Genomic DNA, 18,271 nt, shown 5'->3' on the forward strand with positions numbered 1-18,271 from the left:
TCGCACCCTCACACAACAAACCCCTTTCGCGATGCTAACGGGCCGCCACAGTCGTCCTCTCGTTAATAATTACACCAAATACCACTCCCCGCCGGAGCGAACGACTTGTCTCCAGTCAAAAGGCACATTTGTAGTAATAATCAGGTCCTCTCACGATCGATCGCAATGCCTTCCATCCAGAACCTCATTTCCCGGAACGCCTCGGGCGTCGTCCGCCGTGACACCGATGGCGGCGACATGCTCAACCTCATGATTGTCGTTCTCGCGTTGATCTTCTTCGCCCTCCTCCTCGTCTCCACACTCTTCCTCATGCGCCGCGTGCGCAGGCAACAACGGCAAGAGATGCTCCCCACCTACCAAGAGGTCAAGGCTGGTGCCCGCAACCACCACAACCTCACCATCCAGACAAGCCAGGACGGCCGCTCAAGCGTCCTGTACATCGGCCAGGACGGACGTTCGCCGATGCTCCAGAACCCCCAGTCCGCCCCCCACTCTCCCGACAACGTTCCCGAGATCCACATCACCTTCCCCGACGAGCAGGACGAGGGTGGCCGCCGCAAGAGCGGCCGCGTGCTGGTCGTCCGTGTTGGTGACGGCGGTTCCGTCGGCCTCGAGCCCGTCCGTGACGAGCAGCTGCCGGCCTACGAGAAGGACAGCAAGTCGCAGTTTTACTCTGTCGACATGGACTCGATCGGCGGCCTGCGGGAGAAGGAACGCTTCAACTAAGCATACCAACTCCACATTTTCAAGTGTCCTACCTGCCCCGGACAACAAACCTTCCAATGTACAGATCGGCACCCGCTGTACAAATAAACCATTCAGCATTTTTCTCAACATGGCATGGCGTTCGACGACACACACTTTTATACCCTGCGCACCGATGACTTTGATCAATGCATGATCCGCAAACGGAGGATCGGCCAGTGTTCTGTGGAGTTATCGTGCATCGACATTAGGATATGGCTCTGGGCGCAACAATTACGTATATATATAACGACCACCCGGGAAGCCTGTCCCGCGGTGTGGACGAAAACAGGAATCACCGTGTGGTGAAGGCGAAATGCCGGGTTGTAGAATATTTGGTATATTCTAATTCTGTATAATTTCCTTAGTCCTAACACCAATTGACTACAGCCGGTGACCATGGCTTCCCACATAGAACGAGCCACCCCTAAGCTCCGATTCCCTCGATCTTGTCCCGCCGGATGTTACATCCCACCCGCATGGGCTCTCCGGCGGAGGTCCGGCCCCTGGTTTAATTGGCCTCCTAGCCGTTTTCTGGGGTGAGGACAAGCGGCCGTGCGGGCGGCAAGTTGTGGGTGACTTCGTTCACGACTGACAGGGCGCACAGCGTTTCTTTTACTGCGGTATTCAAAGCCCCGGCGAAGCCAATTGCTGATTCACCTCGTGCAAACACCCAAGCCAGCCGCTGTGGGCATGATCGACGGCAGAGGAAGGCCGTTGCGGCGATCGCATCGACCGCCCCGACTTATGCCCCAAAACGGACGAGGAATGCCCCCGTTGTCGGCTCTCATTGGCTCCATTGCGGGTTCCACTATAGGCCGGGTCTGGCCAGATGATCGCAGCGGCTATCGGTTGCGCGGGGGATGATGCACGTCGCTTCGTCGATCGTCGCCTCGGCCAGTCGATGCTGACGCGTGGGACAAGATGTGGGCTGCGATGGTATACCCATGGGAGCGCTTGGGCTGGACGTGATGTACACGTAGTCCCCCGATCTCGTCCATTGGGCGGCTTCTACCTGGACTCCCAACATCTGCTCTGCATGGTCTCAGATGTGATCTGGTCTACATAGTTGCGAGCTTCCTCGTCCCAGGACCTTCTTGACCCAGCTCTCACAATGGCGCCCTCTTCACATCTTTCTCCCTATGAGCAGCCCCCCAAGCCCAGCGGGCTGAAGTCGGATAAGCCTTCCTCGTTTTCCATGCCAGACCAGCTCCGCTACGGCTCGCTGGGCTGCAAGAGGAACGAGGTCGGTGCGGCTTGCATGCAGGTGGACTCGCTTCGCTGCTGACGGACGACAGAGGGTTAGGACGCCCAACACCGACCGCTGCAGCATGTTCACGGGCAACCACCCGCAAGCCTCGGGCCATCGCTTGCTCAAGAACCTCATCAAGCCGGTGGAGCCCAACTTGTCCGTCTCCCCACACGGGAGGGGCGGATACTACATTGTGTGCCTCGCTTCTCGGGGGAACACCTTCGCGCCGACGGTGACGGGACTGCTGCTGGACGAGGACAGGTTTCTCGAGACGACCTAGGTAATTTGTGCCGGGATTTGGGGGTGATGCCAAAGTGGAGCCAGAGAACAAAGGAGGCCTCTGGCAAACGCTTTTCTACAAGAGGCTGAGGAACCCCGCCGCGGCCATGGACTGTGACGACGCGGTCGTGAGGGGCGCGCTCAAGTGGTTGGAGCACCCGCCGGCTGACAAGCTGTGAGTGTTGTTTATGACATTGATTTTCCGCGCTGTCCGTCCCATGTATGGTCGCGGTCAAATGGGCAAGCCTGCGAGCCCGGCTGACCAGGTGGGAGTTTAACTTCCATCACTCAATTGGACACTTCGACTGACACAACGCGACAGACCGGCTACGAGCTTCGATACATGCAGCTCAACCGCGAAAGGTACGGCATTCACCATACGACGCCCGGGGCCGAGGTGATGGCGACGCACTACGCAAGATCTCCCGGCTCGACGACCATTTCTGGCTCGTTGTCGCGCACACCAAGGCGCTGGGCCACGGGGAATTGACTGTGGCTCTCTTCTTTACCGATCACGGCAAGTACCTCGACGACCACGGTATGATCGAGAGGTGGCCCTCGAGGGTATCGGACTCGCTCGCCTACGAGCCGATCATCGTCGGTGGCGCGGGGCTGCCGGGGCGTGGTCTATAACGAGATGGCCGAGATGATGGGTCTCGTGCCGATGGGTCGCCAGCTCGCAGGCGTTGGGAGCACTTTCCGCAATGCGGCACGTCTGCCGACGTCCTCACGGCGACGGGCAAGTTCGGGCCACGGGAGCGGTGCTGCGGCACAAGGGGCTTGCCTTCACGAATAGCGGGTTCCTGACGATCGGAGAGCCGCTGCTCGAGCAGGCACCGTACCCGTATAACATTAATTCGGCGCTACAGCACGGGACCCGGCAGTTGTGGGCAAGAGCGCAGGGTGGACATGTGTGAACAAGCTGTAGGAGCCGGCGGAGCCCGACGGCTGCGAGGGGGGGCCGGGGACCCGCACAACCAGGCCGACGCGGCCAGGTATCAGGATGTGCGGAGTAGGGGCGGAGGGTGGGGTGTTGAGGTGGATGGTCGCGAGCAGAGACTTTCTACTGTGACAAAGGGATCATCGATCCCCAGCCGCAGAGACAGAGAGCGTTGCTGAGCAGTTCCAAAAGGAGGGGCGGCGTCTTCCAGAAGGTTGCGAAGTGAGCTTTTTTTTTGGTTGGGTTTTCGGCTTCGGGTCAAACTATACTGGGACTGATGTAATGGACAAGCTTAACGTTGAAAATGGAGGTTGGCAACCTTGCCCGGGGATCCGAGTGGTCCACTTTATTTTCGGAGTTGGCCCGATGCAGATCTCCGGGCACCCGCCCGATCGCTCCCACCTTGGCGCCGGTATTCGGTCCTGCACTCATGCGACGAAACCTACGGGTGCTCGGTAGCGAGCCCACCATCCCGGAATGAGTCGATTGGATGTCATTTCGGATGACTGGCGAACCCCGCACAGCAGGTGCGGCCGCTGATGTGCGGCCTCACGACTATTTGTAAATGAATGCCGGCGTCCTGCCTCACTGGATGGCACGGCACCAGAGCGCCTCGGAGGAGTTCGAGGATCGTGCAGCGGATGTTTTAGCCGCCGCCACAATGGGCGCAGGTGGCCCTGAGCCCGCGTCGTCGTCAATTTATCCTCGACTGTATTGGCGGCAGCAGGCCATTCCGAGGGGCAAGTCATCGACCTGCATCTTTGCCCGCGTCCCCCATGGGAGCAGCGCTGAAGTCGACCCATCCCGTCCCATTTCCATAAGCGAGAAGAGATGCCCCGGAGAAAAGGGAGGGGGTGGGGACCAAACGCAAGCGACACCACCAGGCCAGCGTGCTGCATTGCTGGGATTTAACTCTATTCGACCTTTGGGCCTGTCGGAGTGTTTTCCCTCACATCTTTTCGACCTTCCCCCTTCCGGGGCCGGGAAACTCCCACGGAAGCGGTTTGGAAACGCTCCACCACCCTGCATAGAAGGTTGTTCGCTGGGTCAAAGCCAAGAGCCAAGGGGGTGGAGCAACAAGAGGGCATGAGTGATGGCCAAGGCCTTTCCCCGCCGATCAGTGTCACTCACTTGTTTTGTCTGATCCCCAATCCTCCCCCGTCTCTCCGTCTTTTCCCTCTTTTACCCCTAAAAAGGTCGAATTCTCCACCCATTCGGAGAGCTCCTGCAACACTTCTGACACGAGCGCACAACCCCTTGAACGCGCCCATCAGCGAGGGTCTTGACACGGGAAACATTGCAGTGCATGCATGGCCTACGGCACCAAGCGCCATCCTCCACCGCAAGTGAAGCGATCAAACAAAGCCGGCGTCCAACTGGGTCGTCGAGGATGGGTTTCCTGCACGATCCTGAATCGCTTAACCTTTCCTTGTCACCGGAAAATGTAACTGGATTTACCGGGCGTCCCCGTCCTTCTTTTCGAGTCTTGTTTCCTGGCCCCGTCCCACGGTCCCCAGGGGGTCGCGACCAGTAGTCCGGCGAGCGGCCTGCGGTTCGACGGCACAGGTCAAGAGAGGGCCAGACCGGGAGGCCAGCCAGGCTCTCATGTAGGTCCCAAAGGCTAAAATAGACACGAGCGACTCGGCTGTAGCTTGACACAGGCCACACAGCCTGGCGGTCCAGGGATCCGGGGTTCGACGAAGCTCGCGGACCTTGTCACGTCTCCCGCACTCGCACATCACCATCGCGTCTTGGCTTCTCCCAAGCTCCAATCCTGCTGCTCCCCGCGAGCATCCCAAACGCTGGTCCAGCCTGCGTCGAGCTCGACCCCCGTCGTCCTGCGCAGCATGCTTCAAAGTCGAGGCGCTGCCAAGGGTCTTGTTGCTCACTCTTTCTTCTTGGGATGCGGATACTTAATGTGAATTATCCCGTGTGCCTGCATTCGATTTGCCTCTTTGACGGACACAGGCTGTCATTGATTAATGGGACGAAGATAGCGTCTCCCATCTCTCCACGTTCTCTCTCTCTCTCTCTCTCCTCGTCTCTTTCTTTCTTGCGTCTCTACTCGGGTTCATCCTCTCTCTTCTTCCCATCCGCGTTGTGTAGATCACGGCCAAGACTTTTTGTTTTTTTGTGATACCACTTCCTTTCGTCATGAAGCCCTCACTCGTGCTCCTGGGCGCAGGCTCCGCCCTTGCCTTCCGGGACTCCAAGGTCATCTCGTCGAGCTCCGGCGAGATCTGCATCTCCTCACAGCTGCTTGCGGCCTCTTCGAGCAACCCCATCTGCCGCAACAAGGACGGCGCGGACCTCCTCGGCAGCGGCCGCGGAGACCAGTTCCCCTTCGCCAGCACGTCCAAGACGTCGCCGTCGCACTCGGCGTGGACGCACACGACGCCGTGCTTCAAGAACAGCACCGAGAGCCCCGAGTTCTGCATCTACCACGCCGCCAACTACGGCGGCAAGGGCATCTCCATCATCACGGACGCCGAGCGCGCCGCCCACATCACCCGCAGCTGGGGCTTCACGCGGCCCGAGGAGCTCGAGGGCGCCAACAAGCCGCTGCCCAAGTTCGAGGTCGCAAAGGTCCCCGGCAAGGACTACGGCCTGGTGGCCACGATCCCCATCCGGCGCGGCGAGGTCATCCTCCGGGAGACGGCTAGCCTTCTCATCGACTACGCGGCCTTTACGCACATCCCCGTCGATGAGATGAAGAAGATGCAGGCCCACGCCGTGGACTACCTGCCGTTCCACCACCGCAGCCAGTGGCTCAACATGTCGAGCCACGGGTACCACGGCAACCACATCTCCATGGTCGACAAGATCCTCGTCACCAACTCGTTCGACGTCGAGATGGACGACTCGAAGCGCGACGACGACTTTTACGCCGTATTTGTCAACAGTACGTTTTCCCCTCCTTGCCAAACGTGACCCACCCCACTAACACGTCCAGCCTCCCGCATGAACCATGACTGCCGGCCCAACGTCGACTACTGGTTCGACCCCCGCACCCTGACCCAGCGCACCGTCGCCCTCCGCGACATCATCCCCGGCGAGGAGCTGACGCTCTCCTACATCGACCCCATGCAGTCGCGCGAGACCCGCCGCGAGCGCCTGCACACGACCTGGGGCTTCCACTGCTCGTGCCACCACTGCATGCAGCACCGCCTCAAGACGGACGAGTCGGACCGCCGCATCGAGCAGATTGCCAACCTGCGCGACGAGTTCAACGACTACACGCCCGCCTCGCGCGCCACGCCGCAGATGGCCGAGCTGCTCATCTCGCTCTACGAGCAGGAGCAGAACTGGAGCCTGCTGAGCGAGGCCTACACCCTCGCCGCCATCGAGTTCAACGGCATCGGCGAGCCGTGGGTCGCCACAAAGTACGCGCGCCTCGCCGTCGAGGCCGGCCTCACGACGCTGTGGGAGGGCCACGGCGACGTCGTCGAGATGATGAAGCTTGCCGAGGACCCGTGGTCGCACTGGAGCTGGATGCTGAGGACCCGAAAGCGGTACAGCTGGGGTCCGGGGGCCAGGCCCAACTACTATGACGAGGAGGGCGAGGAGTAATACAATGAAACAAAAAAACCGGGGTTCGGGTTTGGGGTTTGGCGCGTTACAAAACAACACATTCGCTGTAGATGGGACAATTTGTCCGGTGTGCTATATCAATCTGGCGGGATTTACGGCGTTACGGCACAAGCGGCGTTGGGGATGGGGGACTCGTGATCTGCGTCCACATGGATGAGATGAAATGACGATGCCATCAGATCACCCACGGCGAGGGTGCCGCTGCACGCCGTTCACATGCCGCGGGACAAGACGTGAACGGCCCCGAGCTCCGACTGGCCAGCCTTAGCTATGGCCTCGCTAACATGTTCGTAGCCTCGCTTGCGCAGTGAGACGGTGTGAAGCACGGGGCAATCGATGGCCGCGGCATTTGTAGCAGAACCATCTCATCTTGAATCATGCCTCGCACCGCTGGGAAGGCCGCGGGAATCCCTCACCAAATTCATAGACCATGCGTGTCTGAATCGTGTTCCGCACATTCGACATATTTACCTAAAATGAAGCTAAAATACGCCGGCTGTGATGTGATATTTGCCACACACCTCCTTCGAGCGGCCTTGCTTTCCATCTCTAGTTGGCCGCTGATGCCGTCCCTCCAATATGCATGACGCCGTGAAACGATTCCAGAACCCGGGTATCATGAACCAAGTGTAATGAGAGGGGGTGTCAAAAAATCCGACGACGCCAAAGAGTAACTCCGGAAAAGAAGAAGACGAAGTAAAATAAAAGGAAAAGAAAAAGCCCCTCCGTATGTGCCCAAACCCAAGATCATCCTCAAAATGTAAGAGATGGGAGCAGGGGCGCTTTACCATCCGTATGCCACGCCGCGGTCTTGACGCGAGGCTCGAGCTTTAACCCGTCGTACCGAGCCGCCACCTCGGTCCACGCCTCGACCGTTCGCTCCCACGGCTTAAAGTCGAACGTGCTGGTCCAGGTGAGCGTTGCCTTCGCCGGCTTTCCGTTGTCCTCCTTGACCCTGTACTCGAGCTCGTGCTTGCCCGCCCACATGAGAGGCCGCTGCTTGATAGTCAGGTGTCTCAGCCGGGGCATCGTGTACGCCATCCGGGCGGCGGCGAGCGAGACGTTCTGGCGGAAATCGACGAGCTCGGACGACTCGTTGATGTTGTCGCCCTGCTTGTGCCACTCCGTGTTGTACCAGATGGAGCCGTACGAGATGTGCAGCGTCTCGAGGTGCCAGAACTCGGGATAGTAGGGGCGGTGGGCCAGGAAGGGCTCCGTGTCGTCCATGCCCAGGGGCCAGTAGGGGCGGAGGAACTCGCGTATGCGCACGACGTTGGTGATGTTCAAGTGCCTGAGGTGCTGGGCGGCGGAGCGGAGCTTGTCACAGAGCTTGGCGCCGCTGTCTCCTTCGGCCAGGGCCTCGTGGGGGATCTGGCGCCACGACGAGATGGTGTTACTGGCCATGGTGAGCGATTTGAGCGTGATGGGCCAGTTGCTCATGGAGCCGGCGAATTCTGTGAGGGTCAGCCGTGGCACACTTTTCAAAGGTGAGATGGGTGACGCACGGTTGAAGTGGATTTTGCGCGTCTCCTTCTTGCGGTCCTTGGTGATGTCGAAGCAGGCTTCTTGCAGCGCCGGCAGTCTCGCGACGATGTCGGCGTGAGCGGCGGGCATGAGAGCCCGATGGTTCTGAGGGCTCACGGTGAAGGACCGGATTACCTTGACGGGAGGCAGGCGGTTGACCCTGTCAAACTCCTCGTCCTGGCCGACAAAGTCTATCCAGGAATCCGCAAAGCGCTTCTCGCCGATGTCTTTGATGTTCCATCTGCGGCGCTGCCACAGCTCAAAGGTTGCGTTGCGGAGGTCGCTGGGCGATGAGATGCTCAGGCTGAAATCGATGCCTCCGCTGACGGCCTCGTCGACGGACCAGCAGCTCATGATGCGGAAGAGGCGGTAAAAGGCACTAGTGAAGCAGGCGTTGTTCTCGGCCTTGTCCTCCCAGGTCTCCTTCTTTTCGCAGGGATCATTGTCGTACGCCGGCAGCTCGACGTGCAGGTTGATCTGCTTCACGATACCCCGCCTCGAGCCCACCATGGCGGTCTCGAAGTCGTCCAGGCTGGCCTGGGTGACTCGGAGGACGGCAAAGTTGAAACGCTCAATGATGGCCTGCCACTCCTTGCAGACCAGGGCGTAATCGGCGATGGAGTCGGAATCATCGCCGTGCCGCCAGTGGTCGACGACATGCTCAACGACTGCGGCGCGGAGCTCCGGAGGGAGCTGGCAGAACCTATCCATCCTGCTCGGAGGGGGCGATGCACCGCAAGTAGACATGGTGGGAGGTGTAGAATAAAGACTGTATGTAGCTCTGCACAAGAGCAGGTGAGGTTGCAGGATGAGACGGCACGACGTTGACTTGAGTTCGGCTGTAGCCTGCCACTCCGCTCAGGCTGCGGTCGCTAAGTATCGGTCAGGTCGAAGTACGGACAGGAGGGCGTTTGGCGGGCAAGCGGCAGGCGGGGAGCGCACCTGATTGCCCTTGGTGGGATGGAGAGGGCCTGGACAAGAGGGTACATCTGCCAAGCCGAGAGGGAGGATCCCGCAGTGGGCGTCTGGCCGGGGGCAGGTGTGACGACGCATGTACCGTCGTGGTACCTCGACGGTCGAAACCTCCTCAGCGCCGAAATGCCAGGCCGTCTTGTTAGGGCGGTGGTGGTCGGTAAGAGGAAAAGGTAACCTGGGACGAATAGCGGGTGCGGGGAACCGGTGTGTGTTGTTGGTTTGGAGGTGACAGATGGCGCCGGATGACCTCCGTTGGAGGGGAATGAATCAGTCACCGAGATTGAGACTTTCGGACGGGTTTTGTCGTATCGCCAACCTCGACCAGTCGTATCTCTGAAGGCTCGTTTGTTTGTCTGGCAACCAACCTGCAACCCAAACGAGAACCAAGTGTGACAAAAGGAGAGTGACACAACACACTAACAAGGAAGGTCGACGGCGCTGGCAAACCGAGGGTACTTTCATCGAGGTATCGTATCGCATCGCTCCTTCCCCAGCCGCCAAGGTGTTATCGTAGTGCATCCCGCTATCCTATCTTGGGTCTCCGCTTTGCTATCGATAACGGATCCGCAGCAGTCACCGTGGTCGTCCTCTCTCAGGCAGGCAGGCCTTCAGGGTCCATTCCCCGTCCCGCAGATTAAAGGGGATGGGGACCGTCCAGTTTCGCACTCTGTTCGGATGCTCCCAGTGTCAAGCATAGATCAGACACGAGCCGATTTGCCACAGGATGACACTGCCACCCGCTCTCCTGAGAATTCCCAGATCTACCGTCGCAGAATGCAGGCACTGGGCCAGACGCTGTGTTGGACCACACACACATTCACCGCCAAGCCTGGCCCCTCGCCGCTGTTGCGGCCTGGAACCGACCTGGACTGGACCCGATGGCCGCCGGGTTTCACTGCACTCGTCCACTGACACGTCTGCACCATGGGCGGGGCAGTCTCTGGTTCCAGTGGGGCCCCCTCGGCGTTCCGCTATGCCATCCTCCCTCCCTCGCAACAACCTAACCCAACGTCCCCGCCCCATCCTCACTGAATCAGGGCTAGTGCGGGGTTCCTGCTGCGCCCACTGCTGGCATTTCTGGGCCTGCGGTTTGCTGCAATCGCCCGCCTCAGTCTCTACTTGTGGGCTCCAACATTGCGGGCTGCTGTGTGGTGAGGTGCTAATTATATTGCCTAGTGGGGAGAAATTGGAGTTGGCACCCTTGTCCTCCTCCGGCCTCACTGATTCCAGCTGTGATGACGAAACCCGCAAGGACGCAGCCTTCTTTTCTTTTCTTCACCCTCGTCTCCCTCGCTGCCCATTTCGCCCAGACTTCTTCAACGTACCCTTGCGACAGACAGAGAGGTGCCGAGTCGACACCATGATTGAAGCGACGAATCCTCCCCTTGCCATGGCTGACAAGCCCAACGGCCTGCAGGCTCTGCGCGAGTCCAAGCCCCCCGCGACCGACACCTTCACCTACCTGACCATTATCGGCGAGGTGCTCTCTCCTGAGATCCTGCCCGACCTCAACGACATCCTCCAGGATGCCCAGCTCACCCAGGACATCGGATGGGACCTGGTCGAGATGCTCGTGCCCGTCCAAGGGAGCGAGCAGTGTCTCGAGACCATCGCCCAGCTCGGCAACCCGCGTGAGGTGATCCTGAAGGTCCTCGAGGTCCTGGAAAAGACAGTTGACGAGGCCACCGACGAGGAGGACGACCCCGCGACGACGGCGGCCTTTGTCCACCTGGTTGGCATGCTGAGCATCCTGCACAAGCGCCTCAACGTCGCGCGCCCCTCACGCTTCGTTCACACGACCCTTCAGAGCGTCTACCGCACTTATCATCCCCGCAACCCGGAAATGACGGCGGCGGTCATCGCCCTCGTCCGATCTCTCTCGGGCGACAAGCGCCCACCGCTTCCCACCCGCCAGTCCAGCAACAAGCTCGACACGCCCTTCACGAACAGCGACCCCACGAAACATGCACCCGATCCCGAGGCGGGGCAGAGGGAGCAGCTCGCACCGACCGAGCAGGACACGACCAAGCGGCTGCTCCAGTCCTTTATCACCTGCATAATCGAGGCCTACGTTAACTGCACAGGCATGGAATGGGCCTCGCGGCTGCTGGAATACTACAACCCGGAGCGTGTCGTGATCCGCAAGAGCGTCCTGCGCGCCTTCAAGGAGGACACCGATCTTTTGGCGAGGGACGCTCTGGTTGGCCAATTAGTGGTATGTACAATTCGTCTGATGTTGCGGACGGACGAACGGCTAACCGGATAACCCAGGCACTTGCAGGAGACCTCGGCTTGAACAGAGTGCATGCTCTGTCCGTCAACGACATCTTCGAGGGCTCCATCCCCAACAGCCCGCTGGCCATCGAGACCGACGTCCTCGGTCCCGATACCATCAAGCTCTCCACCGGAGGCGTCTGGTGCCTGGTTGCATACTGGCTCTTCTCGGCGGAGGTCTTTGACGCGGATTACGAGCAGGTCCAGATGACAATGTTCCCCGACCACCTCAAGCTCTTGCAGAACTTCCTTGGCGAGGACCCGCAGTCGTGCATCGTGGGCAACCCGGGCACCACCGAGGCCCTCGTCGTGATGGGGCTCTGGCTGGAGAACTACAAGCGCATCTCGCCGTCGGACGGCGATTTCATGCCGTACCACCATCTCCTGACGCTGGTGTCCGTCTTCCACCCCTCGCTCTCCGTCCGGAACGTTGCCACCACGCTCGCGGGTCTCGTCTTGCACGACGACCCCGACGACAACGACCGGCTGAAGATCCTCGAGGACCTTCTCGAGAACTGCATCTTTTCCGCTCTGCAGGCCTCTGCGGTGACGTGGTTGAGAGAGGAGCTGATCATCGCGCAGAAGCGCAAGCTCACAAATAGATTTGCGACAGCCGACGCAATTGATACCCTGCAGTACGCGCTGTTCCCCAACATGGCGTTTCTCAAGGAGCAGGACGCCCCGGCACTCTGGGAGTACTGGGTGCAGAACTTCCCCTTCCACCTGCAGGTCGCCAACTTTGCCTACTTCTTGTTCGCCGGTACCAGCTTCCAGCACTTGGTACCGGCCAGCATGCCCGGGGCCGTGGAGCAGCGCTACGTCGAGCCCTTGCAGCACGCCGCGCAGACGCTGCTGACTGCTATCGAGAAGAAGGAGGTGGACGACCAGGGACAGGGGGGAGAGGTCGCTCAGCAGCTCGAGATCTTGACGATGCGCCTGAAGAGCCTGCCCCTGCAGTAAACTTGTTGTACATCAGTCCGCGGATATCACGGGGCCCCGGCGCGGGTAAGCCGAGATGCTCTGTGAAAGTGGTTTTGCATTTTGGGGAGTAGGTTTCATGGTGGGAGTTCTCTTATGAGTTACGAATGACCTTGGCTGCTGAGCAATGTGCGGCCGCATGAATTTGAAAAACATTTCCTTCACCTGCTCGATGCTGCAATTTGGCAAGAATGATTTCGACCGTGATTGAGTAAAACGGATGTGGTGTGGCTAGGAGCGGAGCGCTGTAGAGAAGCGCGACGAGCCGGTACCGCGCACTCACCGAGAAATCATCACGGACGGCACGGAATGCAACTGGCCGTGAACGGTCGCACGTGTCGTCTCATCCTACGGGATCCACGCGAAGCTGAAGGGGCGGTTGAGACCCTGGACGCTTCGGAGGGATGACGGTGTCAGTGCGAAACGGCCACGTCCAGAGGTCCATCGCGGCCCTGCCAGAAAGCTGCATCGTACCAAACAATCGACTGCCTGACGAGTTTTTTCCTCTCGTACATCATATTGACGACATCACCGTTTTGCAAAAAGTGCCGGCCGGAATGTGGCGAGTGACTCGTGGCTGTGCTCCGTCGTTGTGGCTTCATTGGACCACGACGGCCCAATTGGGACAGGCATGGGTCGCTTATGTAGCACCAGCCGCCCTCCCCCCCCCAAATCCGGAGGTCCCAGATCGTGCATGTTTGGGGGCGCAAAGTGTGCATCGTCCAAGGGGCTTGAGCCAAATTTGGGTTCGGGCGGGAACAGCTTGCTAAGCGGGGTGCGGTCTCACCATCGCAATTCCGTGAAGGCTGCATACCTCGTCATGCTGTGCCTGGCTTGTCTAGCTGGAGCTGACAATGTGATTGACGCCCAGGAAGAGGTGCGCTGTCGACGAGGTAACGTCCGCGCAGGAAATGCCCAAGACAGAACGGAATCCATAGGCGGTCGTTCGACTTTGATAACCGGGGAAGAGTCTCCGGCCTACCACAGGCGGGACAGCACTGCACGGGCCAGCCCGGTCTAGCCAATGCCAGCCGCCGCACAGACCAGGGCCTACCTCACTGACAAGGCCGGATCCTTGCAACCGGCAAGCTTAACGCCATCGGGATGTGATGTCATCGGACCGGGGCTGGAATTCCAAGCTCAGACTGTGATGCTGCTTTGGAAACAGTTAGAGCGGTGCGCGCAAGCCCGTTCAGTCCAGCCCGCCCTAACAAGCTTGCTTTTCGTGTGAAACCCTTCAGGTACTCTACCCGAGCAGCATATGATATTCCCGGCACTAGGAGAGGAGTCGGCGTTGTCTCCTTTAATTCTTCCGTCACCTCCTTCCTGGCTCTGCGCGGCCGGGTCTGCTCCATGTCTCTGGCTCCTCTCGCTCCGTACCGTACGTCAACCTTTGATTGACAACAAGCCAAGACCCAGTGACGCGACGTCTACACCCTTCGCTTTTTTTCGCCCCAAGCCCTTTTGTCGGTTGCACATGGTCGTACTGAGGCGCCGCCCTTGATCCCAACCCACTCCTTTGGCACAGGCTCGGAGATTCTACACTCTACAACAAACTTCCCCAGATATCGCCATCGACGAAACCTAATTCAAGACCAATTGCACGTGTAAACCGACACGCCATCATGGCGCACCCACCCACCGCGGCAAACCTCGCCCTGGGCACGGCGACAGAGTCCGAGTCGGCTGCGACTCCGCCGCCCAAGGACCTTCACATTGACGAGATCGACCGAGAGGGCCAGCACGTCGCCGTCGTGAGGGACAAGAACAGCAACATCGTCTACCCGTCCTTCGTACCGCCCGAGATCGACTCGCCCAATGTTAAATCGCCGCACTCAACGACGTCGCCCAAGATGCCGGAAGCACCACAGAACGACAAGGGACCGCGAAAGACACCCTCGTCGAACCACCTAGCCCCTGAGCGCCCTGAGCCGTCCGGTTCGACAAACCCCCAAAATCGCCCTTCCATCGACCAGAGGTCGAGGACGGACGCGCCGACCCGCAAAGCTGGTGCCAGCAACGCAGGCTACCGCCATACGCCCAAGCGCGCGGGAACGTCGTACCTGGACAGAGCTCTCTGGGCCGCCAACAGGCGCGGCTCGAACGCGAGCTCGAGTTCGAGCTCGAGCGATTCCTCGGGCGACGAAGACGAAGACACAAGAAGCCCCGCCGAGAAGAAGGCCGCCCAGGACAAAGCCAACGCCAAGCGCCAAAGGGAAATCGCCGAGCGGTACCGCCGCTTCCACGTCGGCAACGAGAACTACAACACCAAGGGAAAGGTGAAGAAGGACGGCCGTCTGCGGATCTCGGTCAAGGAGACGGCAAACACTGGCTACCTGGCCAAGGCTCTGGGGCAGGCTGTGAAGAAGGTCGTGCCGGCGCCCGAGGGCGAGGAGCGCCCCGACGACGACCGGCGTTCCGTCGTCTCTCGTCTGTCGTCCGCCACCACGGCCACGGCCGACCGCGAGCCGGCGCCGCGGCTGAACATTGTCATCATGGTCATTGGCTCGCGCGGCGACGCTCAGCCGTTCCTGAAGATTGGCAAGATCCTCAAGGAAGACTACGGCCACCGCGTCCGCATTGCGACCCACCCCGCGTTCCGCGACTTTGTCGAGAAGGACTCGGGTCTTGAGTTCTTCTCGGTCGGAGGCGACCCCTCAGAACTGATGGCGTTCATGGTCAAGAACCCGGGAATGATTCCGACGCTGGACGCCGTCAAGGCCGGAGATATCGGTCGACGTAGGTCGGCCATGGCGGAAATGTTTGACGGATTCTGGAGGGCCTGCATCAACGCCACCGACGACGAGAAGGACGTGCACAACGTCAAGATGATGGGGGAGAAGGACCCTTTCATTGCCGACGCCATCATCGCCAACCCGCCCAGTTTCGCGCATGTCCACTGCGCCGAGGCCTCGGCATCCCGCTGCATCTCATGTTCACGTTCCCATATACGCCGACGCAGGCCTTTCCCCACCCGCTGGCCAGCATCAAGAAGTCCAACGTCGACCCGGGCTACACCAACTTCATCTCTTACCCCCTGGTCGAGATGATGGTCTGGCAGGGGCTGGGCGACTTGGTCAACGACTTCCGCGTGAAGACCCTCGGCCTGGATGCGGTCTCGACGTTGTGGGCCCCCGGAGCCACGTACCGCCTGCACGTCCCCTTCACCTACCTCTGGAGCCCCGGGCTCGTGCCCAAGCCCCAGGATTGGGGCCCGGAGATCGACATCTCTGGCTTCGTTTTCCTCGAGTTGGCCTCGACCTTTGAGCCCCCCAGTGACCTGGAGAAGTTTCTCGACGCCGGAGAACCACCCATCTATATCGGCTTCGGCTCGATCGTCGTCGACGACGCCGACCGCTTCACTCAGATGATTTTCGAGGCCGTGCAGCTGGCCGGGGTGCGCGCGCTGGTGTCCAAGGGCTGGGGCGGCCTGGGAGGCGACGAGATGGACGTACCCGAGAACATCTTCATGCTGGAGAACACCCCCCACGACTGGCTCTTCCCGAGAGTCAAGGCCTGCGTGATCCATGGCGGAGCAGGAACCACCGCCATCGCTCTCAAGTGCGGCTTGCCGACCATGGTCGTCCCGTTCTTTGGCGACCAGCATTTCTGGGGCAGCATCCTGTCCAACTGCAAAGCGGGACCCGAGGCTGTGCCCTACAAGCAGCTCGACGCCGAGAAGCTCGCCGAGGGCATCAAGTACTGCCTGACGGACGAAGCGAAAGAAGCGGCCGCCAAGGTAGCCAAGGACATCGAGTTGGAGGGCGATGGCGCGAAGAATGCCGTCAGGTCGTTCCACCACCATCTCACCCTGTCCGGTATGAACTCGATGCGGTGCTCCATTCTCAAAGACCGTGCCGCCGTTTGGACGGTCAAGAAGACCAACGTCAAGCTCAGCGCACACGCTGCCGATGTCATTGTCGAACACGGCGAACTGTCGTGGAAGAAGCTGAGACTGCTGCGACATACCGAATGGAACGATTTTGAAGGTCCAGGAGAGCCGGTGACGGGGATAGCAGGCTCGATTGCTGGGACAATGGGTAACGTGTTTGGCGGGATCGGGAGTGTGCCGTACAGACTGGCCAAGACGTCACACAAACGAAAGGAGAAGAAGGAGAAGAAGCGGAAGCTCAGAGCCCTCAGGGACAAGCGCACGAGCGCCAAGAACCGCAACGCCCAAACCAACGGCAACCTCCACCAACACGTCGAAATCAGCAACGAAGACCCTCCGACGAACGGTGACCAAACCGGAGAGGGCAATAACAACAAGGAAAGAAACAAGGAGCAGTCTCAGGCGAACGGAAATGCCTCTTCCAGCAGACCCGGAACGCAGGACCGTCGAGACACAATGTCTTCCGTGGACACGGGCACCGACGTAGAAGACGCCGTGGACGAATACGCCAACGAGGTCGGCGAAGGCTTCGGCAAGACGGCCCAAGCTCTCGCGAAGGCGCCGGTGAACCTGTCAATGGCAATCGCGCAAGGCTTCCACAACGCCCCCCGCCTGTACGGAGACGACACCGTGCGGCGCCCGCCCCGTGTCACCGGCATCAGCTCGGGTCTCAAGGCGGCCGGCAGAGAATTCGCCTACGGCATCTACGACGGCACAACCGGCCTCGTGCGACACCCCGTCAGGGGAGCCAAGAAGGAGGGCGTCAAGGGCTTCGTCAAGGGCACCGGCATGGGCCTCACGGGGTTCGTTCTCAAAGACCTCAGCGCCATCATCAGCCCCTTCGGCTACACGCTCAAGGGCATCGCCAAGCAAGTCGAGCGGAGAAAGCAGCCCGACCGCGTCGTTCGCCGCGCGCGTCTCGTCCAGGGCCAGCGCGAGCGGCGCCAGCAGTCGGCCGACGTCAAGAAGAACCTCGACAAGGACGTTATGTCCGGCTGGCTCACGATCCGCGAGCTCATGGAGACCCTCGAGGCGGAGGAGAAGAAGAAGGGCCTCCGGGGCATGCTCCCGTCCAAGAAGGACCGGGTGAACAACGCCGCCTTTGAGAGCGTCGACGTCGCCGAGCGCGCCCTGCAGGCGATCAAGAAGGGCGAGGGCATGGACACGGTCGTCGGCACCGAGAAGCAGCTCCGCAAGACGGACGAGAAGCTCAAGAGCCGCGCCACGAGGCACAGTGCCGATACCCGACGGTCTGCAGACACGGAGCCGGGGCAACGGTCCACGGACGCGCGCAAGTCTGCTGACAGCCCAAAGAAGAGGGACGACATCGCCGAGAACGAGGACGGAGAGCAGCGGGCCGAGGCGGCGGACCGCGCCGAGGCGAAGGATAGAGCCGCAGCGGAAAACCAAGCCGGACCCAACGGGAAAGCCCTGGCGAACGGCAGCGTGGCGACGGGAGACCGATCCACGGCTGAGGCAAAGCCTCCTCGGGCGGAGGACGGACCCAGCCGGCCCAGCGTTGATCGCGCGAGGTCGGCCAAGGTCTAGGAGTTTGGGAGGCCGCCGTCCACACACGGCATTTTCCTTTGTTTTTCTATTGCTTTTTTGATTCGCTTTACACGAGAGGCCAGACGCCCGGGCATGTCGGTACATGCAAGATGTTTCGGCGTTTGGGGACCTTTTCGGAAAGCTTCAACTTTATACCCCCCTTTTTGACATACATACCCCCCGTTTCTTTGTGTTGGAGGACCCTGTTTCAAGAGTAGACAATAATCCCAGTAATGCAAAGTAATACACAAACGTCATCCCGGGCTCGCTGGTG

General features: G+C 60.2%; 7 protein-coding genes across 7 annotated transcripts; 6 read left to right on the forward strand and 1 right to left on the reverse strand.

The window, feature by feature from the left end:
• Window positions 1-165: 165 nt before the first annotated feature.
• Window positions 166-726, forward strand: ColSpa_12572 (uncharacterized protein; the record flags this gene model as incomplete). The annotated part of the gene is made up of 1 exon (XM_049278784.1): window positions 166-726. The coding sequence occupies one exon, from the start codon at window positions 166-168 to the stop codon at window positions 724-726; it is 561 nt and encodes a 186-aa protein (XP_049134741.1).
• Window positions 727-2,075: 1,349 nt separating this feature from the next.
• Window positions 2,076-2,276, forward strand: ColSpa_12573 (uncharacterized protein; the record flags this gene model as incomplete). The annotated part of the gene is made up of 1 exon (XM_049278785.1): window positions 2,076-2,276. The coding sequence occupies one exon, from the start codon at window positions 2,076-2,078 to the stop codon at window positions 2,274-2,276; it is 201 nt and encodes a 66-aa protein (XP_049134742.1).
• Window positions 2,277-2,382: 106 nt separating this feature from the next.
• ColSpa_12574 (uncharacterized protein) lies at window positions 2,383-2,908 on the forward strand (the record flags this gene model as incomplete). The annotated part of the gene is made up of 2 exons (XM_049278786.1): window positions 2,383-2,403; window positions 2,639-2,908. 2 exons carry the CDS (start codon window positions 2,383-2,385, stop codon window positions 2,906-2,908), a joined length of 291 nt encoding a protein of 96 aa, XP_049134743.1.
• A 2,461-nt stretch (window positions 2,909-5,369) lies between these two features.
• ColSpa_12575 (putative protein lysine methyltransferase SET6) lies at window positions 5,370-6,785 on the forward strand (the record flags this gene model as incomplete). Its single annotated transcript, XM_049278787.1, has 2 exons — window positions 5,370-6,117; window positions 6,169-6,785. The coding sequence occupies 2 exons, from the start codon at window positions 5,370-5,372 to the stop codon at window positions 6,783-6,785; spliced, it is 1,365 nt and encodes a 454-aa protein (XP_049134744.1).
• Window positions 6,786-7,559: 774 nt separating this feature from the next.
• Window positions 7,560-9,077, reverse strand: ColSpa_12576 (uncharacterized protein; the record flags this gene model as incomplete). Its single annotated transcript, XM_049278788.1, has 1 exon — window positions 7,560-9,077. The coding sequence occupies one exon, from the start codon at window positions 9,075-9,077 to the stop codon at window positions 7,560-7,562; it is 1,518 nt and encodes a 505-aa protein (XP_049134745.1).
• Window positions 9,078-10,665: 1,588 nt separating this feature from the next.
• Window positions 10,666-12,539, forward strand: ColSpa_12577 (uncharacterized protein; the record flags this gene model as incomplete). The annotated part of the gene is made up of 2 exons (XM_049278789.1): window positions 10,666-11,520; window positions 11,577-12,539. The coding sequence occupies 2 exons, from the start codon at window positions 10,666-10,668 to the stop codon at window positions 12,537-12,539; spliced, it is 1,818 nt and encodes a 605-aa protein (XP_049134746.1).
• Window positions 12,540-14,182: 1,643 nt separating this feature from the next.
• Window positions 14,183-17,997, forward strand: ColSpa_12578 (sterol esterase 2; the record flags this gene model as incomplete). The annotated part of the gene is made up of 2 exons (XM_049278790.1): window positions 14,183-15,451; window positions 15,520-17,997. The coding sequence occupies 2 exons, from the start codon at window positions 14,183-14,185 to the stop codon at window positions 17,995-17,997; spliced, it is 3,747 nt and encodes a 1,248-aa protein (XP_049134747.1).
• Between the last annotated feature and the right edge of the window lie 274 nt (window positions 17,998-18,271).

This window comes from Colletotrichum spaethianum (assembly GCF_022836535.1).
Source record: "Colletotrichum spaethianum MAFF 239500 DNA, contig66, whole genome shotgun sequence".
Taxonomy (NCBI): Eukaryota; Fungi; Ascomycota; class Sordariomycetes; order Glomerellales; family Glomerellaceae; genus Colletotrichum; species Colletotrichum spaethianum.